The sequence below is a fragment of the Notothenia coriiceps genome, unplaced genomic scaffold (genome assembly GCF_000735185.1).
Source record: "Notothenia coriiceps isolate Sejong01 unplaced genomic scaffold, NC01 NC01_scaffold00024054, whole genome shotgun sequence".
NCBI lineage: Eukaryota > Metazoa > Chordata > Actinopteri > Perciformes > Nototheniidae > Notothenia > Notothenia coriiceps.
Window position 1 is genome coordinate 57,971 of NW_011356755.1, and position 21,699 is coordinate 79,669.

At 40.3% G+C, this 21,699-nt stretch overlaps 2 protein-coding genes across 3 annotated transcripts in view; both read right to left on the bottom strand.

The window, feature by feature from the left end:
• LOC104954844 (26S protease regulatory subunit 4) overlaps positions 1 to 7,886 on the bottom strand; it is a 9,221-nt gene extending 1,335 nt beyond the window's left edge. The window contains exons 1-10 of one of the 2 annotated variants that reach the window (XM_010782031.1): positions 7,821 to 7,886; positions 7,231 to 7,284; positions 6,662 to 6,758; positions 6,192 to 6,316; positions 5,825 to 6,010; positions 5,565 to 5,693; positions 5,226 to 5,322; positions 2,898 to 3,087; positions 1,320 to 1,471; positions 813 to 967 (exon numbers count right to left, since the gene is read on the bottom strand). In XM_010782031.1, coding sequence (XP_010780333.1) covers positions 813 to 967; positions 1,320 to 1,471; positions 2,898 to 3,087; positions 5,226 to 5,322; positions 5,565 to 5,693; positions 5,825 to 6,010; positions 6,192 to 6,316; positions 6,662 to 6,758; positions 7,231 to 7,284; positions 7,821 to 7,823 — 1,188 coding nt within the window. In that variant the 5' untranslated portion in view covers positions 7,824 to 7,886. Of the gene's footprint in view, positions 1 to 812; positions 968 to 1,319; positions 1,472 to 2,897; positions 3,088 to 5,225; positions 5,323 to 5,564; positions 5,694 to 5,824; positions 6,011 to 6,191; positions 6,317 to 6,661; positions 6,759 to 7,230; positions 7,285 to 7,737; positions 7,757 to 7,820 lie in introns of those variants that run through there. The other variant, XM_010782032.1, reaches the window with a different exon arrangement.
• A 2,526-nt stretch (positions 7,887 to 10,412) lies between these two features.
• On the bottom strand, positions 10,413 to 20,924 carry kcnk13b (potassium channel, subfamily K, member 13b). The gene is made up of 3 exons (XM_010782033.1): positions 20,433 to 20,924; positions 15,872 to 16,650; positions 10,413 to 12,242 (listed from the first exon to the last, which is right to left on the bottom strand). The coding sequence occupies exons 1-3, from the start codon at positions 20,755 to 20,757 to the stop codon at positions 12,087 to 12,089; spliced, it is 1,260 nt and encodes a 419-aa protein (XP_010780335.1). The 5' UTR covers positions 20,758 to 20,924; the 3' UTR covers positions 10,413 to 12,086.
• Positions 20,925 to 21,699: the final 775 nt, after the last annotated feature.

Here is a 21,699-nt window from a genome sequence, read left to right on the forward strand (position 1 = left end):
TGTAGTTTATGGGCAATGTGCTTCTGTAAAGTAGCACGCAACCGTATAATAAAAGTTATATTCTTTGAAAGCTCTTGTGGGGCCACATAAAATGAAGTCGCAGGCCGGATTTGGCCACCAGGTCTTGAGTTTGACACCCCTGACTTAAAGGCTTATGTGAGAACTAACCCTTTAAGTAATATGTATTTGTAGATTTGGGTTCTTTAACATCCTCAATATTATCAAAGTAATTTAGCATACAGCACGCTAGAAACCGACTCGTGGTGTAGTTCTGTCAGACACCACATGAGGGCAGCAGAGCTGAGTCAGTGAGATACTAAGAGTTCAATCTACAGTAAACTTTGGAACAGATCTTCTTTATTGGAGGACTTAACACAATTAAAAATAAGTGTTGATGCTACAATAACTTAGCAAATCCGCCCCTTCATTGAATCTTCCTGCTGAGCCAGTGTGAGATGGCTTGCTGCTAAGACCTTTTCAAAATCACACAATCAATAAATGACCACAGAAGCAGGCCGGGGCAAATTTAAGAAAGCAGACAGAAAGCAGGTCCGGTGCCAGCATGTACCCTCGCTGCTTAATCCACATGTTAAGACTCCCACAGACACTGTTAGTAACACATGTGGGAGTAAAGAAACAACTCAAAAGAAAAAATAATCAACTCACTTGAACTATCATGCAGTGCGTGTCATTGTTTTTTGGGTATTGTAATGTTTAATTTGCCTACCCATGTGTTTTTAAGATTCTTTCTTATCTGAATAAAGAAGTGAGAAGTCGAGCTGCCAGTAGATTTTTGTTAAACTGTCTCTTACCTTAATGTCCGCTCCTGATAGGTCGTCCTTAGCCAGGATGAGGTCATCCAGGGTGACATCATCTGCTACCGTCATGCGGCTGGTATGAATATTGAAGATCCTCCTCTTGGTCTTCTCATCGGGGAGGGGGAACTCGATCTTACGGTCGATTCTCCCTGAGGAGGACGAGGAGGAGGTACAGTTTAGTCAAGCGTTTTAAGGTAGATTTGGCAACAGCTTTAAATGAACTAATAATTAACTGTTAATACGTACACATGTCATATGACTAAAGATGGTTTTGTAAATTAGCAGAATTTTCAAACTAAAACATGTTTGTTGCTAAAGTAAATACAAATCTGGTAGTGACCACCTGTGGCACGGATCTATGTTTCAAAGAGCAGTTACAAAAGAGGAAGATGAGAAGCAGCATTTCCTGCCAGGACTCACCAGATTGAAAGCATTTCCCATATCAGACATACTGTAGATGTCAAAATCAAAACAGAGGTGGAAACAGATTCAGTCACTGACCGGGTCTGATGAGGGCGGGGTCCAGGGTTTCTATCCTATTGGTGGCCATGATGACTTTGACGTCTCCCCGCGAGTCGAAGCCGTCCAGCTGATTGAGCAGCTCCAGCATGGTCCTCTGGATCTCCCTCTCTCCACCAGAGTTAGAGTCGTACCTGCACAACAGACAGGAAGTACACATTTATATTCAGATCCAACCAGGCTGATTAGCAGAGGTGGGAGTAAGTCCTACATGTGCAAGTCATGAGCAAGTCTCAAGTCTTGACCGACAAGCAAGTCCTAAGTCACTGTGGTGAGAGTCAAGCAAGTCAAGTCAAACAATTCTGATGAATAAGCCCAGTTTCCGCATTTAAATCAGTTAAAAGACAGTGGTTATGAAAATGGATTCAACCCACACTATGATCTTCATTACATACACAGTTAATCATTTGAAATCTAATTTAGACCGATGACAATCATATTAGATTCATATTAACCCCAGAACTGTAGACAATATAGCTAGGACTGAAAGTCTGTTCAAAAAGGCAGAATTCCAGGTAAGAAAATCATATATGGCATTTGCCATTACACACATTTAAATTTCTGTGAACACTAGAACTGCCAACAGCGTCAGCACCTACATAGATATCATTTTCAAAGCTTAAACTTAACGTTAGCTTTCTAGCTAACACAACACATTCACGCACCTTTCACTGTGGGGTTTTTTTTGTAGGGATGAATGAAGTTGGATGTTGTGGTGGTCCCGTCACTGATCTTTATGCTGCAGACCCTGCATACCGCTGTTCTCTTATTATTATTAGCGTCATTGACAAAATAATCCTTCAATCCAAACTTCACTATTTGTGGAGCAACGCTAGCCGCTGCCATGTTAACACTCCTGCCGTCTAGTGGGTTGCCAGGTTTGAACACACGGGGCTATAATCACCCAATCATGTTTCGAAAAAACTAAACGTAATATCTCACTACAAAAACAAACGCAAATATTTAATTAAAAAAAGTCAAGTCCTTTCAAGTCATTTGTCTCAAGCTTAAGTCAAGTCTCAAGTCATGAAGTCAAAGTCAAGTCTTTTTTCAATGTTAGTCAAGCAAGTCTCAAGTCCAAAAATATGCGACTCGAATCCGACTCGAATCAAGTCATGCGACTCGAGTCCCCACCTCTGCTGATTAGTGCCAAGTCAGCCAAGATCCTGCCTAACAATGAATCTCTACATTTAGCTTCTGGTGAAAAACAAATAGAGTGGTGCATTTTGGATATTCTTTGGCATCTGGTCCTAAAACTGTCCTCTTTTTCAGGTTTACATAATGCCCACCTGGATAACACTCTTGCAAAGTGCATATTGAAAAGGTACAAAATTCAGTTGATTAGGATTACATCATTAAGCTCATGTTCAGTTCTATGATGAGGTACATTCATTTAGCTGAGCTGCTAATGTGCTGTTAAGTACTGAATAAAAATAAAACTACACCTTGTCACCCACGTGTGACTCCCAAACACCAAAAGGTGATGCATCACTCCCACTCGGATGCTCTCTGTCTCTCACGTTCTCGCACTAAAATAGGTTAAAGAAGACGTCTGCATACCGCTTGGTTCCGATGGCGTCGATCTCATCGATGAAGACGATGGAGGGCGCGTGCTCCTCTGCCACCCTGAACAGCTCACGGACCAGCTTGGGCCCGTCTCCTAGGTACTTCTGGATCAGCTCGGAGCCCACCACGCGCAGGAAGGTGGCCGACGTCTGATTGGCTACGGCCTTGGCGAGCAGAGTCTTACCTGGGAATTGCACAAAACAACATACAGTCATTCTTTGCTACATTCTCAAGTCTACCTTAAGCAATACAAGAACTATCAGAATATTCTATTTTTTCCAGGCACGATTGGGTTTTGGGACAGTTGCTCCATTTGAAAAACAACATCAAATGAAAGATAACTAAAAAAAATACAACATTTATATAAAAATAAGTAGTCAAAGTAAAATGCCCAACGGAAGATAAAATATTAACAATTGAATTAAAGATATGTATATAACTATAAGAAATTAAATTGTTATGTCCAATAAAAGATTAAGAGTTTCAGGACAAACGTAGAAAAAGATTAAAAAAACAGATAAATCCCCACATGGTCACATCTTTGAAGCAGCGTTCAGTAGCAGGACGTGTGCAATTGCAATTAAAATCCTCATACATATAAAATGATCTAATTAAAAGGCGTCTCTGTAGCTCACACTGAGAGCAGGATGCAACAACTTTAACAGTGTGAATGTGAGGAGTGACGCTCATGATTTGTCAACAGGACCTCAGTTTGCAGCTACCGACTACCAATTATTATTTATATATTCAGCCTAAAAACACATATTGGGCTTCCTGCAATTTCAATATTGCAATTCTGATAAAAAGGTTCATAAACTGTGTAAAGAGTTAGATTCCCCTTTTGAAATATGCAAGTTATAAATACATCTCTCATTCTGACATCGACAGACTAAAGAATACATTCTCTATAGGCGCTTTCACACCGGAGTCAGGGTATATGCAGGAATCCTGAAGTCAAATTTAATACCTTTTAAGACCCTTTCCATACATTTTAAGACCTCATCGCAACTTTGAGTTCTAACCGGTTACATTGGCTACACACTTTACCTCACGTTTACTATATTGATTGTAAGATAGCAAAACTAAACAGAGTGCAGACAGACTACTGAAGCCTCCTTTCCACATGAACTTCAACCTCTCTTTGAAGGTCAGGTTTAATGCAGTATGCTGCTTTGAAATGATTGAAATGCTATCAAACGAAACTTAAAATAATAAGCAGCATTTTACGGCGCGCTATGCATGGGGCCGCCTTGGGGGGTTTCCCGACATGTCGTTTCAGTAAATTAAAGGGTGTTTCATGTTGTCGTTGCTGTGGACCTTCTTAATACCTTGGAAAATGCTTTTTAATAGCCTTAATTTTCGCTAAATTGATTTATCAACTTTTAATACTTTTTAAGACCCCGCGGACACCCTGGGAGTACTTTTCCCAGTAGTTCTTGAAATGTTGCGTTCACATCAAAAAAATCCGGAACTAGAACTTAGTTCATGAGAACCTTTTCAGTCCCTGCTAGAGAGCAGGTACTTTCATGGGAGAAAAAGGTTCCCATTTCTGATTGGCTGGGCGAAACCACACCCCGTAAAACTCTGAAAAGTTTTGTGAAGCCGCCATTGTATTTGCTGGCATTAGCCCAGCGCACCAACGGAGAGAGACTAACTTATGGCAACACAAAATAAAACATGGGAGCGGTGGAGATGAGGAGGTGTCGGCGTTCTGGCGATTTACTCTGAAGGCTTCAGTAGAAGCTGCTGGGAGTGCCAGCAGCTTCTACTGAAGCCAGTCCCCAACTCCAGGGACGTCAGGCCGGTGACTTCGGGCGGCAGTATACGCCGTGAAGTTGTTTGCGGCCTGCCAGTAAACCCAAAGCAGAAGAAGTGACGTCAGCGGCTTCATTTGCCTAATCCTCCCTCAGGGACTTATTCCTGTGTGAACGCAATCTGCTCTTTAGTTCATCAGAGCTAAAGAGTTCTGATGAACTAAGTATGACAAAGTACTTGGTGTGAAAGCGCCTAATGTCTTCCCACAGCTACAGGAGGCTAGTTACAGTCTCAGCTTCCCTGCTGTGGTGCCCTTTAAAATCACTCCCTGATGATCAAACTCATGTAACTCTGAGGTAAATTGACCTTTATCTCTGGATTCACTTGAAAAATACTTATGTGACTGAACCTGAAACTAAAGTCATAAAGCATGGTCCCAGCATCTGGTCCCACATATATTTCCATCATGTTCCTACTATATGATGGAAAGAAGATGAAAAACATTTGTCAATTTCTTCTCTCTGTTTGAGAGCCACTGCCGTTGCCATGTTTAATGAAAGCACCCACCTGTGCCAGGTGGTCCGTACAGGATGACACCCTTGGGAGGCTTTATGCCCATCTCCTCATAATACTCCGGATGTGTGAGAGGCAGCTCCACTGACTCCTAGGAAAATCAACAAAATAAATATACTGTAAAAAGTTACATAAATAAACAATGACATCTTATAGGATGTTTTGTAAATGTGCTCAATTTGGCTTATCATTAAAAGTGGTTGCAAGTGACGTGAACAAATCACTGGGAAAGCTACAAAGGACATTAAACATATTATTATTGTCATTATTTAATTGTGTCAGGGTTGCTAACTCGGGGCCAGTGTATATCATAGCAGGTGGAAGTGTTTGTACCTTGATCTCCTGGATCTGAGCGTCCAGTCCTCCGATGTCAGCGTAGGTTTCTTGTGGGGCCTTCTCCACCTTCATCACTGTCACCAGGGGATCAGTGTCATCCATCAAAACACCAATCACAGCATGGACCTACGAGTGACACACAAACACAGGTAAATTATGAATTGTGGCAGTTAAGAGTTGGCAGAAACAACACAAAGTTATCTTGAAATGCATTTACAAAAAGGGTAAACCTGATATTAAAACTATCTTAATTGTACCTTGTGATTGAGCAGGACAGAGCAGCCAGGCTCCAGCAGATCTTTATCCACAAAGGAGAGGATGCTGACATAGTGCTCTGATCCCACCGAGGTGGAAACGATGGCGTGGTTGTCATCGATGATTTCCTCCAGAGTGCCCACGGACATAGGGGTTCCTCGCAGGTCGTCCACCTTTGACCTCTCCTCCTATAGAATAGACACGACCAGGATTATCAAAAGTTAAATGGTAGGAAAAATCAAGATCTGTTCTCCTCAGTGACTTAACCAAAGATAAATCAGTATAAAAAGTCAAATAGGGTAGTGTTCCTATATTTCTCCTAAAAATCATAGCACAAAAGCAATAGAGATATGTAGAACAATAACTGACCTCCTGTTTCTCTTCCAGAGGCTTCATCTGCTCCTGGTTTCTGATGAACTCCTCCTCCATCAACAGGTAATCTTTGATCCGCTCCTGCTTCAGCAGCTTCAGGCGGCATTGAGTGTGAGGAGTGACTGAAAGACAAACAAAAAAGGTCGGCATATGTAGTTAGCAAAAAATAAAAACATAAACACCAAATTCATCCAACCAAAAACTTGATGTTTCACAGAGCCTCTTCAGCTTGAATGCTGTCAATATCATGACCGCTTGTAACATTTTGTTCTCTTTTATATTGCCAAATAAGGAGTTTTAATTGTATACCAATCTGAGTATCCTTAGTTGTAACCGGTGAGCTTAAATCGCGTTAGGAAGGAGACCTTAGAGCTCAAGACTTCTTATGAAATACAGCTCAAACAAAAACAGACCACCAGACAGATAGAAACACGTCTTCACATGTCTATGTCTTTGCAGTTCCTTACCTAAAGGTAGTTTACTGGCAGCATCTGGTCCCTTGGTCTTTTTCTTTCTCTTGCCAACTCTTGTGGGAATTGGAGGCTCATACTTCTTTTTCTTATCCTTCAGTTGGAACAAGGTGGGATGATGACAAATGTCAGAATAGGATATAACCAGAATCCCATCACCTACAGCAAAACATTCATTGTTCGACATAATGGCACAAACAGCCATTGTTAGAACAGAAGCATTTTTTTTCTAAATAAGGCCTTTAGTGGACCAGGATGGCTTGTCAGACAATACGAGCTTATGCAAAACAACATTTTAATCTTATATATTTAATAAATAAATAAACACAAGGCAATTACTTTATTGATAATCATATATTACAGCACTAACTTTCAATGTAGACCATCACAATAAATTACCCAAACGTGTCAATATGCAAAATGTCCATATACAATTTGGGTTTTTTAAATTTGAAATGTAATGTCACGATTAACTCGTTTAGTTCAGAGGGCACACGAAGGATAATATGTGGCTAGCAAAACAAAACGGTCAGACACTAAGCTAGCAGAAGCTGTGTCATCCTCACCTTGTCATCCTTCTTGCCTCCCCCCGGTCCGTGGCCTCCACTCTGGCTTTGACCCTAAAAGAATATCAGATATATGTTAAAAACAGCTGAAAATAAAAATATCCACCATTGTATGTTGGCCTTTCTGGTTAGTTAGACATTTCCCTTCATAGCTCATTAGCTTAGCTGTTTACAGTGAAGTTAGCTTACTTCGCCGTTAACATTACCTGCCAGGATAGCTGAATTCAACACATTTCCTTGTATTACTATATAAAACAATATGTAACACTGTCATCCACAAAAAACCTCACAAACTTGAAAGAAGTCGGGAAAAGCCAACCGTTACCATATGAATGACTATGCTAATAGTAGCTAGGATAACGAGTGCTCCAAACCGAGAAAAATAAGCTAATGTTGCTAGCTTTAGGCTCTACCCTACTCTCAATTATATACAAGTTGTTAGTTCACACATAAGACATAAAGCCGTCTAAAACGACACGACAGCACGAATGTTGACGTGTCAAGTACCATGATTTAAAGTTGTATTGGCGAATATGATGTTTATGTAAAATAAATATACGAGCCGAAGAGAAAATTGCTTGCTCACTTACCATTGTTAGTTGTCGCTCTGAAGTGACGTCACTCGGTACGGCAACACTAACGGCCAAAAATCTCCGGGAAAGAGAAGACACCTGTGACTGGAATGAATCATGAATGGTCCACTTTTTTAAGCCTTATTTAAAAAAAAAATACTTTAATGGGTTACTTCCTTTAAATTAAAACAAAACGCATTCAGCTGGGATTTTTTAACACAACCTTTGTATTGCACTAAACTGTAATCCTCCCTACTACTTGTAAAAATGTTTATGATAGCATACCATTTTGTCTACAAGTTAAACTGCTTCTATTGTTGTCTGTTGTCTATTGTATGTACAGACTTGAAAGCTCAACTCATTAAAATAGCACACTTTGTTGGTTAAATTAGAGTTTGCCTTCACATTTTATTAAAATAAGTTTGATAAAATAATTTGTGGGTTGTTATGGTCAAATCTGACATTATGGCACATTGTAGCTGATGACTATGAACCATAATCATGAGTCCATGTGCAAATGCATACTAGCAGCTGATTTCCGTAGTTTATTGTATGCCACTAAAATAGGCAAAATAATCGACATGGTGTATGCCATAAACACGTAGGTGGAAAAGACATAAACTACAAGGAAGACTTTCATATTGGACTTTATTTACATCCTCAGTACTGCACAAGATCGTGACATGGGTTGGACATTGAAGAGGATGGGAAAGAGATGCAGAAATAATTGTCTCGATTTTGTTTTTGTACAAATGAGCCTGTCACTGACTGTGCATATGCTTGGTTTGATTACCACCGTGTGCCACATGGATGTAACCCCCTCGGATTTCAGGGACAATTTAATTGGCTTGCTTGCTTGCTGTTTGCCCTCCCTTGTTACAGTCATGCTGATGATCAATCAATAATTATGCACACAACATGACAACACATTCCAGCAATTCCAACTATTCATTCAGGTAATTAGCTAACTGGGCAAGGTTTTCACTTGTTGCGTAGCTAATCCCACTGGTCGGACATGTTTGTATACTGTATGTGCAAAGCCATTACCTGACCCAAATGGTTGCATATATTACACATTATATAATACGTGTAATATATAAACTTGTGCTTTTTCCCAAAAACTGTATCAGTCATAGTAAGGAAAATACACTCACTTTCATTTATTCTCAAATGTCTTCACAGTATGGTCACACATGCATCTTCACTAAGGTACACAGAGTTTTCACACCTATTGTGAACATCATCATAAAATACCCACCTTTGAAAGGATTTCCCTCTAAACCTTGCATGCCTGAGACAACCTCTGCAGAAGAGCATAATAAAACCACATGACTGTTCCATCAGACTGAGCATCAAATTGTCTCCAATGCAAAGGGTCTGAAAGCAGTGTCAGTAATTCTCTGGGAGTTGCCTTAACTCAGACTACAGCTTTGACAAAGAGTCTTTGTATGTCTGCATCTGTCCGAGTCTCGTCTGTAGCACACACGCACTTGTGCGCACATACAGAATAGCAGGAACACACAAGCATCTGTTCAAAGCTATAATTATCTGTAGGCACCGCTTCTCTGTGATTTTGTGTGCGTGCATCATGCATCTGCGTTGACAATAGCTAAGCAACATCATTGCAGTTTGGGTATCAGAATATTCTTTCCTAATGTGGGACTATCTTCATAGCAAAAAATGGAGGCTGCCAAATTCAGGTTATTTTTGTCAGTTCTTACTGTTTATAAGATATTACATTGAAGTGGTTAGGGATTTTAATCAAGCGTTTGCTGACTAAGCTAACATTTGCAAAATGAGTTGTTATAAAAGACTGTCTCTGGCTTACTTTTCATTGTTTCCAGCACTAAACAACAATTGTTAAAGAAAATATTCTTGTATAAGACTTGACAAACATGATATTGCTTAAAGACTGAGGCTAAAGCTGCATGCATGGCTCGAGTGTACTTAAACTTCCTCAAATCCAATAAAGAGAAAAGCAGATCTTGCAGCATCCAGGAAGAGCTATAAGGTGGAGAATGACCACACAGTGGAATTAGTGCTCATTAGCTGTTCTCAAGGGGCAACCTCCTTGTCCAAAGAGTCAAGGCTTACTGCAGTAAAAAAAATTCCTAATGGGTTTATGGTCTTGATTGCTAGTTTTGGTTATACCATTATTTTAGAGTTTTAAAAAAAAGTGTAAAAAGGATAAGGGACAGGGTATGCCTTAGGGAGCTTATACCCCATGGTGTCCCTAACACTGCATTGCTACCAAGCTTTTGTTTCAGCGTTCAGTTGTAGCCTACACTACTTTAGTAATTGGCTTTTCACTTTTTGGGGAAAGTTTATTTTCTGTTAAACATGTATTTTTGCAAGTCAAAGGGAGGGTACCAACTGATATCACAGTTAGTGTGAATTTCACATACACCTTGCTAATTAAACTAGCTTGCCAAAGCTAAAGTTAGCTTTTGAAAAATGCTCACAAAAAACAACAATGCTCACAAAAAAACAAGATGCCCCCATTTAAATGACCAAATCCGAGGCTTCCAAAATGGTAGTCCACAATCCAAATCAAATCAAGTTTTATTTATATAAATATATTTTTATATCAATCCAATATTGACTACGTCCAATTATTTTATACAATATAAGGCTTTTTGGCATTGGAGTTGCTCCTGTATTTCATAAGCTAGTTTGGTTATGCTCATGACATTAGCTTAGATTAGAGCAGATGAAAACTTTGTTTAAAAACACCTTCAAGCACCCTTTTTTTTGTGTTTTTTGTTTGGGAAAAGTTACACAAAGACACTATTACTAGACTCAAAAAATAACACTGCTCTAGCAGGTTGAGACATCCAAAGCTTCAAAGGTTAGCTGTGCATATTATAGTACCAATTCCTGATTAAAAAAACTCCATATGGGGAAATGGTTGTAACAAATATTCACTTACATTGTTTCTCTTTTTTATTATACAAATACATTCTTCAATCTTCACACTGCATATTATTAATGCTGTGTGCCATCTGAATCCGACCTCCTTCTTCTTTCATCATCATCCTAAAAGAAATCTATGCAGCCGTACCCCCGTACAAAAATATAGCACATGCTTTCTGTGCAGGTTTGCTTGATTATCAATTTATCAACAAAAAACATTGTCTGTCTGCTTTTGTTCAGACACTTCTTACACAATTCAGATTCCAAAAGATGTTGACGTCAGATGTGGAGTACAAGTATTCTCAACCTGTAATTTCTTCTAAGATGTATGAACAAAGAGAATTAAGATACCTATTCAATTGCAGTTAATGATATAGTGTCCACAAGTTGTCTTCATGCGTGGCTGATTTCAGGTTTCGGTCAATCAGTGTAGGCATGTTTTGAACAGTCCGTCCATTTTAGTAACTGCTTCTGCGGTGAACCTAGACAACAGGAAAAACATAAACCTTACACTGTTGTGCTAAAATGAAAAAGAATAACCCCTGGAGCTACCTTTTTCGACACATTATATAACTGCCAACCTCCTGGGACTGTAAGACAACATCAGTGTGAAAATGTCCTTCTATCTGCGTCTGTGCCTGGAGAAAGTGCTGCAAACCAAAAAGTAAACATCAGTCTAACATAATAGGTTTCATCTCAGTCGCAAAACATCACCCATTCAGCTGAAGATAATAGGTCTGTTTATTTCATAATAAGGTTCTCCTGGGATTCTTTTTCTTCTATTTGTCGTTATAATTAATTTAACCATTTCCAAGATGGAGGCTATTGAATGGCATATCAAAAGGCTTTGAAACATTTGTTTGAGTTAACAAGAGTGGCATTGCAAGTCTAATTGTAAATGATGCATTCAGGGTCAACACTATGGTCAACACATTAAATTAATTAAGCTATTTTTATGTCATTATGGATGTGGGTAGAGCCATAGTGAGTATTGAGTAAGTACGATATGTAAGGTGAAGAAGCGTGCAGTGCATTAGGATTTTAAGGCTTAGATACAAGTACTCCAGACAGGCCTTTTCTTTATATCACCATGGCAACTGCATTCCTCATGTGGTAACATCGTGGTTCAGAAGACAGGCTCCAGCCCCTCTAATTCATCATTAGTGTAGCCATGTTCTTGACAGGGAAGTTGGCGGAGATGATTGCTGCTGGGAGTCAGCGTGCTGTCAATGGATGAATTAGTCATGTATTCAGTCTTTAAACCACCCAAAGTCTCTCTTTTTTTTTCCAGGAAGGCTTTCCCCAGTGGAAATGTGTCCTTATCGGCTTATCCTTGCAGCCTTTTGCTACCCCTAAAAATAATTGTCTGTCCTATCTGTCCACGCTAGTCTCTGCCAAACGGTTGTTCATGATGCCAAGGGCTCCCACCCCTCCTGAGAATCCGTTCTGACGTGAATTGGAGCTGGACTGGCGCGGGTGCCCAATGGCCATCTCGGAAAGCTGCTTCTGCATAATAGCCAGATTGACCTGCAGGAAGGGAAAGAGATAAAGGAATGAACAGATGAGGATATATTTGCTCTCTGCGTTTGGAAGTGGTAGCTGCAACCTGTGAAGCCTTTCACAATGAGGATAATACAATGTGTTGGCAGCACACACATCTGATTTCACAGGTGTGATATGAGGCTACCAGATGGTGCCTTTCCTCTCCTTTTGTGGTGTCGATTTATGTGAACAATACGACAAATACTGAGCAAGTGTTACTGACAGAAAGCAGAACCTTATTTTTGCTTTATCAGTGTACAAAACAACCTGTAGGGAATAAACATTACTGGTGTGTAATATTGTTTAACATTTGTTTAATTAATATTCATTAATATTTAATGGAACTGTATTTTGGATTAATGGGTATTCTTAGCCATGGTAGTTGCATGACTGGATGTTTGTTTTTCATCCAGACAGAAATATTTCAACAGCTCATTTCATGATTTATCAGGAAATGTGTACAATACAGAAAGCCCCATGTGGGAAAAGCCTTCTAACTTTGGTGATCCCCTGAGTCTTGCACTACTCATATTGTAATATCTCAAAAAATATCCAATGGATTGCCATGGAATTTGTTATAGACTTTCATGCTCCCCTCTGGATGTTTTTTATGAACTCTGGTGATCCATATGATGTTTCATCTGGCACCATCATCAGGCAAATCACCAATTTCTCTAATTTAATGAGAAACTATAATGAAATTCCCATAAACTTAATCTGTACCTTGTGTTCAGAGCTAATAAGCTAAAAAACAAACTGAGATGGTGTACTTGTACAGGTCCATGTTGCCACTAAAGTCTATATACACATCTTCAATGTTCAGCTGTCCCTGATTGAACATCTAAAGGCCCGTTTGTTACATTATGCAACAGCAGCATTCTGTTTTTCTATGACATGTCTCGTCTACATCCTCTCCACCCCTCCCTTTCCCCTCATTTTCTCTCTTATTCCTCTTTGCACATGTACAATATGTAACCTGCCACTTTTTCAGACTTTAAATGCTATTCCTGTGGCACTCTGATGTTATCAGATAGTTCTGAGGCAGAATCCAGCTTTGACCAACTTGCTTTTGTTGGTATTGACCACATATACTTTTGTGTAATGTAAATATATATATTATAATTTTTTTGTCAGTTGCACTTCCATAATCAAATATGTCTTTTTTAGCCTTGCGGTTGCCCCTGTCGGCCACCGTAATCTCTTCATAGCTCTAATTGGACATGTGTTAAGCATCATTAAGCCTTGTTAGATCCTTGTTACTGAAGTTTTGATGCCATTTGTAACTTTTTAAATACATATAATGAACTATGGATGGGTAGTCGCAACACTACAACGTGCTTAAAAAAGCCCTGCTAGCATGTGTTTTCTAATAACACTTACCAGTCCCCTTGCCTATAAAAATATCTCTGATTTTCCTGTCGTTTCCTTTGTCTTTCTCTTGGCTCCACCTATGCCTATGCCTAGGAATAAATGAATGTTGTTAATAGTTATTAATAGTCAATGAAGCAGGTAAATCAAAGTGACATCGCTGGAGATTTGGCTAGTTTGCGTCAGGATATTCACATCCTTGAAACATCACACCATTTTGTCTTCTAATTATCTCAGCCAGAAACTTCAGGCTCAGTAATCAGAATAATAACCAGGTGTGAACATTCAGATTTTGTACTTTCAGTTGAGAATAACCCTGGAGTGAGTGAGTAACAATTTGATATTCAGCAGCACACACTGCTCATTCGTCTTGTCGGAAAAGTAGGGTGGCAGTTATGGAAATGTATGGACAATTGACACCTCTGAGTGTCTGAGAGGGCTCTTGAAATTGTGATAGCAATGGAGTAGGGAATTGGTATTCAGATACATTTTACACATAATATCCATGTAGCCTGGAAAACAGCAACAAAATCACACTGCTTCTTCCAGGAAGTCAAACTATGACTTGCACTACGCTACCTTTTTAAGTAAACTTTGTTTAAATACTTGTAATCTATAACAGATTATTTAATATTGGTGTGTTTAAAGGGAAACAGCGAGGCTGGGTAATATATAAACTTAACACAAGAAGTAAGGTAATTTGTGTTTGGTAGATGATTTCTATGTTGTAACAATACCTTTTGGCAATAAATCTTATACCGTTGGAAAGCCTGTTTTCTTACCTTTCCAATGGTACCACATTTGTGAGGAACACGCATTTGTTGGATGAGCAGCAGAGCTGAGTATGTGGGATGCGCCCATTAAAAATGTAACAAATCTCCTCTGCCAATGGCAAACAGCAGCCACACTCCGGTCTCGTACGGCTGCCAAGAGCCTGCCATGACTGCCCTGCACCTTCAGGCCCACTTAAACAGGAACCTCAACATGTGGAGGAACATTACGCTCAGCGATGAGTCCAGATTCTGCCTACGGCACATGGATCCTAGGGTCACAGTGTGGAGAAGACGCAGAGAATGCTTTGCTGACTGCTGCACCGATAGAGGAGTGGAGAGGATGGGATGACCTGCAGTCCTGACCTCAACCCCATTGAACCCCATTTTGGGTCAGTTTGGCCCTGCTGTCTGCTCCAGAGTGACCAACACAACCACGTTGGCTGACCTGGGACAAATGCTGGTTGAAGAATGGGATGCCATTCCACAGCAGGGTGTGAGCAGGCTGGTGACAGCATGAGGAGGAGAGGCTGTTGTGGCTGTGTTTGGTTCTTCCACACGCTACTGAGGCTGCTTGTTAAATGAATCAATTGTTGCCAATATGTCTTTATTTATCAGACTTCAATCATCTAATCCACCAAACAACACAAAACTAGAGTCAGCAGCAAAAAAATATGTTAGAGGAGATTTGTCACATTTATGTGGGGTATCACATTTTTCATGGGCGCACCCCACATACTCAGCTCTGCTGCTCATCCCACAAATGCTTGTTCCTCACAAATGTGGTACCACTGGAAAGGTAAGAAAACAGTATATAACGGTATAAGATTTATTGCCAAAAAGCATTGTTTCAACATAGAAATCATCAACCCAACACAAATTGCCTTACTTCTTGTGTTAGGTTTATATATATATAAAATGGATATCATGATAGACTAGATATCGTCCTACATTTTGGAAATCGTAATATCGCAAATGTTTCTTCTTTCAAAGGCAGTAAAGTGCTGTAATTTTATGACCATACATTTGAATGCTCTTAGCAATTATATCCAAATTCCAGATGTTTACTTTTTCAAAAACTGCTTCACATTGTGTTTATATCGTCAAATATCGGAACAATAGATCAGAAATATCGGGATATTAGATTTTTTCCAGCTATCCCTTCTGTTATATGATAGGTTACTTTTTGTTGGAGTTTCTTCATTGCCAATTATGCAGAAAAGCTGCAGAAGAGCAGAGCAAAGTTCAATACAGGTTATGAGGAGCAAGATGACAGAGCAGGGTGAATGAGGAGTTAATGACTAAAGTAAGCATGACTACAGGGAACCAATAAGATTGAATCAATGTCCGTTTTCCTAATCTTGTGAGCAGTTTAAATTAAATTACTCTGGGAGATAACTGAATATGTTGAGCGTCATAACACGTAATGACATTAGAGAGATGAAATGACTGTCAGTAACCCCGTGAAGCTCTCACCTTGTTGGCTGCAAGAAAGTCCCTCATGGAGATCATCTCCCCGGACATCCTGCGCCCGTTGTCGGTCTCACTTTCGTTGAGGGCATCCGTCTCGATAGAGGGGTCTCTGCGGGCGCGCAGGTGGCCCGGTGCCACCACGTTTCGTCGGGGGTGCCGGTGTGGGTGGTGACCCCTCCTGGGGAAACAGCAGCGACAGGGTGCGTCCAGCCTCCTCAGGAGCCAGTTCAGGACCTGCTTGATGACGATGGAGATGACGTTGAAGAGGGAGTAGATGCAGCAGACGCCGGTCAGGATGAAGAAGAAGTTTCCCAACCTATACGCGACTGTGGCGTGGCCCTCGTACACCGCCCGCTGGCTGCTCACCATGTCTCCAAAACCAATTGTGCTAAAGGCCACAAAGCAGAAGTAGAGCGAGTCCAGGTAGTCCCAACCCTCGGCTGCAGAGTACATGAGCGAGGCAGAGCAGGACACCACAATGGCCGCCATGCCTAGAATGAACATGACGCAGTAAACCGAAGGCTTCCAGCCAGCCAGATCCTCTCCTCTTTCTCCTCCATTTCCACCAGCTCTGTTTCCCTCAGACACCCGCTGGCCATTTGATGCAAGCGCAGCTTTTTTATGCCGATGTTCGTGACAGGACTTGAGGACCACGGCGATGACTGTGATGACACGCTCCAGAAAAAGGTTGAAGAAGAGGATGGTGGCAGCGCAGCCGAGCAGGCCGTAGAACATCAAGAAGACTTTTCCTCCAATGGTGGCAGGAGTGGTCATACCGAACCCTTGGAAACACACAAAGATATGCAATAAGGAAATATATACATAATAGGACTGGTGGTATGGCAAGCTCACGTTCAGAGAGTATAGCTAAACTCCTTAACTTTTACAGGTGCAGGTGGCTCTGAATAAAAAGGAGAGAATAAACGCTTCACAAAGCACAAGAGAAGCATTATTATCACTGGAAAACTATCACACACACTGTTGTAAATGAATGGATCCTTTGTAGAGAAGACCATTGTGTCCATTGCCTCCAGCTAATTGTATTTACCTTTTTAATCAAACTCATATCCTTTATGCCATTAACAAAGAAGGCTAATTACTGATCTTTCCTTCTCAGAGAGGGAAATCATTCTCAAAAAACTGGCTGAACCCCTTAGTTGCCATTGGTGACGTGCTCTCCTTCTCGCTCTGTCTCTTTGTCACTCACTTAATCAAAGCGCAAATGTGTTTTCAATCCAAGCACATCTTGACAATCAGAGCAAAGGTGTCTGTTTCTCTAACATTTCACTGTATTCCAGTTATTTAGCAAGTGAAAGTCCCACTGGGGCCACTTCACATGTCAATTGTTTCATGTTCTATCATTTTTAAAAGGTAAGAACCCATTAAACTGTTTTCTATTTATAAGGGACACACTGTTGGTGTGTAACTCTCTTTGTCTCTTTTGAACTGCTGAGAAACAAAATAGGACTCAAGCCGAGAGGTGCATCCATCGATCGCACAGATCTCAGCGATGTCTCCTTTTCATCCCTCATTTAGCACTTAAAGCTCAATGAAGCACTGTCTGTCTCTGTTCACCTGTTTGAGTTTGATATATTAATAACAATGTTATTGTCTGCAGATTCAGTTACATGCACGCTGTTTTGTTGTGCAGCTTGGAATTCTGACAAGAGCCTTTTCACTAGAAAAGCAAAGATACATTTGACTGAATCTCCTTTCATGAAATAACACTCTGAGCAAGGCCGGCCCTAGGATTGTGGTGAGCCTAAACTAATTTTGCAGATAGGGCTCTGTGCAGGCATAAAGCAAACATGTATAATAAGGAAAAAGCTATATGCTTGATCAAATTACTGCAGGAAGTTCCAGGGCATCACTTTTTAAAGCATGAGTCAGGGGAAAGTTTAGAGTGTTAAAAGACAAAATGAAAACGTATAAGGCTGAGGCAGTCTAATTTCCCTTACATGTCATGATATTGTCCTGCTACTTAGAAATGCAGCGTTCCTTAATGCTCACCACAATTCTTAATGAATTTTGGCATCAATTTTGGTAATATTTTTTTAATACTGAAGACGACACTCTGCTATCTCTGCGTGATACAGCCTCTCAGCTGGGCATCTCTTACACTCACATGAAACACATTCAGAGTATGTGGGGTGGAACTGACACACGATTTTTCTATCATGCACCAATGTTTTGAAGTGATGGTTTGTAAACACTCATTAACACTAACGCAGTGGCCCCCTAAATAACTGCTTATTGTGGTTATGCCAGTGGCCGGTCCTGACTAAGGATTTGATGGCCTCCACATTCAGATTTGGTCCCAAGGTTCTAATTGAGTCATCAATTTCCTTTAACCATGACGATAAATCCAAATGGCATGGATTTAATGATTTTCTTCCTCATTGTTTCGTGAGCTCAGTTGATTGTAGTGTGGATGAGTCATTTGACCTATTCAATGAAATACAGTGGCCTACATGAAAGAAATAGAAGATACTGTGCTTCTCTGTCAGTTTGACACCAGCATCAGGAATAAAAAGTCTACTCCTGATAAGCGTTAATGGGCTGCTGGAGATGGGCTACAAAGTGCTGACTTATCTTACTCTCAAATGAAACATTAGTCACTCAAAGAAAAATTATTTGTTTGTGTTTGTTGGAAGTATGGCTGATGCTTTTTTTCGGGAGAGTTAGATGAGAAGTTTTTTTTCCTGCCGGTAAATATGAAGCTACATTCAAGAGCTTGTTAGCTTAGCTTAATACAAGCTTTATTTGTTTGTCCAAATGTAAGCTTACCAAATTTCACATAAGCACCTTAAAAAAAACAAATTGTTTTTATCCGTAACATACTATTAAGTGTTTGGGTTAGGTTGAGCTTTAGAAGTGGCTGGTAGGCATATATTGTTATTTTTGGACCTTGAGCCATGTTAGCTGTTTCTGTTTCTAGACTGTGTGCTAAGATAAGCTAAGCTAGGCTAACAGGTTGCTAGCTGTAGTATTCAAAGTTGTGAAGTGGTAGTGGGAAGAGCTGCCGGTTCCAGTTTTTCCCCGGTTTTGTTATTCAATCCTTTTTTTTTTTTAAAGATATCCTCAGTTTGACATGTATGTAGTAAATTCAAAGGACATGGTCCTTGTTGTAATATCAACCCACGATCCAAAAGTCAAGCTATTGCTTTAAATTTGTTATGTTATAGCAAAAACTTAAAAAACATATACTCAGCCATTCACTGAAGACTCCACGTCAGTGAAAGTCTGCACGAGAACATAATGTGCATATGTTATGCATAAACATGGCTGCAATGCTCTCTTGAAGGCTTCTCTTCCATGTATCTATCAATGCTCTGAAGCCAAACCCGTCTCACGGCATTTCGTGATTCACAAAATGTAATCTATTGATTTGTGTACACCAACACTATTTTTGTCACATAGAATGATTTTAAAAACAATGTATTTCTATTGGAAGTATAGCTTTGGTGCCTATCACCTCTTTTTGTCAGGGCGAGAGTCGAGTTTGGGTTGTTGATGCAAAAAGTGCTCTCGATGAGGGGCTGTATACATCCTCCAAAAACTGATAATGAGGCTACAAACAATCATTGTCTTCCTTTTTTTCCTGGTATTTTAGTAATCACGGGTGAATCATCGGATTAATATGGAGATCACTTTTTTTTTAGACCAACATTAATCACAATGTGTTCAATTAAGAACAGTCTGGACCATCATCAACATAACTAATGCCCATGATCAATCTGTCAAACTGTCAATAATCATGAAACAACTCACTCCAATAACAGGTGAAGATGACTACTGATTAGCTAATGAGGAAAAAAAACATTGAGAGTGTATAGGGTAGGATCAAATCCATGATATCGACAACAGAATATCAACAGGGCTATCGTTTAACAGTGCTATTGGTTAGGGGAACATGGCTTTACTGTTTAGGAAATGCTGACTTTCAGAAGCAGCCTGTACTGAAATGGAAAAAACGGTTGTCAAGGACAAATCTTGCTCTAAATTGCCTTTTTTCTAGCCTTGTTCGGTTGAACCTACTGGATCAAATCACAAGTCATGGCCAATAAATATTACACAGCGATGTACATAAAGAATAACTTGAAGTATCTCTTAGGACTAAATAAAGATACACAAACAGATATGAGAAAAGTGGAGGTCCTAATTGAATGCAAATCAGGATTTCGATTTGTCACTGGTGCAACTCATGTCTCTAATTACGGCTTAATTATTACCAGGTGTGCTTGTTCCAGAAATAGTGTGTACATGTAGGCTCTTTGTTAGGCCAGTATGTATGCTTCTATGACAATGCAAACGTCAGATAACTGGGCTTTGAACATCTTACTAACATAAAATACAGTGAGGGGGTAAGTTTCTATTTACATTTATTTTATTTTGGCTCGTGGAGAGCGAGTAGCTGTGATATTTAAGACGCAAACAAGGACTTTATGAAGATTATGGAGATACTAAATAGTGGATTTTAAAATGATTTAAATAAAAAGATAATAGAGCTGACAGAGAAAATCGCAAAATCACTGTTTTAAAACGCAACTTTTCTCCATCTCACCAATTGTTGACACCACCGTCCCCACAAAGTAAAACGCGCCGGTGAAGTCCCATCGAGGTCGGATTGTGTCCACGCGGATCCCCGCCACGTTCGCCTCCTCGTAGTTCCTCAGGAAGTTGTTTAGGTCTTTCTGACTCAGGTTGTACTTCTTGCTGAAATGCTCGAACCTCTGCTCCCAGCGCTCCTTCGCCTCTCGCTCCTTTGGCTGCTCCAGCGCGGAGAAGACTGCGGCCCCACAGAGGAGATAGATGATGATGAACAATGCCAGCAGCAGGAACCTTGCGTTATCCTCGTTTATTGGACCGGAGCCGCTCCTACATGCCATTATGTAGCTGTTGTCAGCGTGGCGCAGCTCATGTGAGGTGGCATGGTGTTTAGGAATAAAAACGCACCGTCCTCGGAATAAACAGGTGGTTTTTTTTACGATAGAAAAGTCCAGAGCAATAAGATTACATTCTTATATATCGAGTTGTCCCGAGGCGGTTGATGTGGCATTTTGCTGATGAGATTCTATGCAGCTGAGCCCAGGTCCAAAACGGTTCTCCTCCACTGTCAGCAATCTAAAGATTCACTGAGAGGAGGAGAGAGGCAAGCAGCAACCTGTGGATGCAGACTCGTCCTGTTTTACTCTCTGGTCCTGCCTCTCCAAAGGAGTCCCCACCCCTGAGCGCGAGTTTTACGCACCGCTGATTGACCACCAACATACAGAAGCATTTACAGCCTCTGTACATTTATCACTAAAAATACGTCTATTTTGCTAGAGCTACTACTATCCAGACTATTATCTAATTTCAGCCTGCATAATACAAATCGAAGGAATTGACCTGAGTCCAACTTTGGAGGTTTGATTTCGACAAAATAGAGCGCGTTTGCATAGGGAAATCAATAAGACTTGACCTTTCTCTTTCTTCTGATGAGGGATTCATGCTCCTGTCCGCGCTCACCCAGGGACATGTGAGCAAATGTCAGCACGGAACGGCGGTGCGAGATAAATTATTCACGATCACAGGGACAACAAAGAGCTATTTCTGTAAAATTGGGATTTATTTTTCAATAACTTTCCAGAACCATGGACAGAGCTGCAAGACTTTCAGGTCACACTTAGTTTGGGAAAGTTAGAGAGAAATTGACTGATTCGAAGATCGAAAACAAAAGACGTCTATTAACAACAGTTACAAGGTAGACAATGAGTTAATCCTAATTGTAATTTAAAAACAAGCCAAAACGTGCAGTTTTCCGAGCTGGAAAACTTCCATTGTTCTCAATT

Bases quoted from the DNA above. Each gene is read 5' to 3' on its own strand.
- kcnk13b (XM_010782033.1), bottom strand. From the start codon at position 20,757: ATGGCATGTAGGAGCGGCTCCGGTCCAATAAACGAGGATAACGCAAGG. The intron at 16,651-20,432 runs GTGAGATGGAGA...TGTGTTTCCAAG, and splicing joins GACGGTGGTGTCAACAATTG to GGTTCGGTATGACCACTCCT. The intron at 12,243-15,871 runs GTGAGAGCTTCA...CCCTTCCTGCAG, and splicing joins ACTTTCTTGCAGCCAACAAG to GTCAATCTGGCTATTATGCA.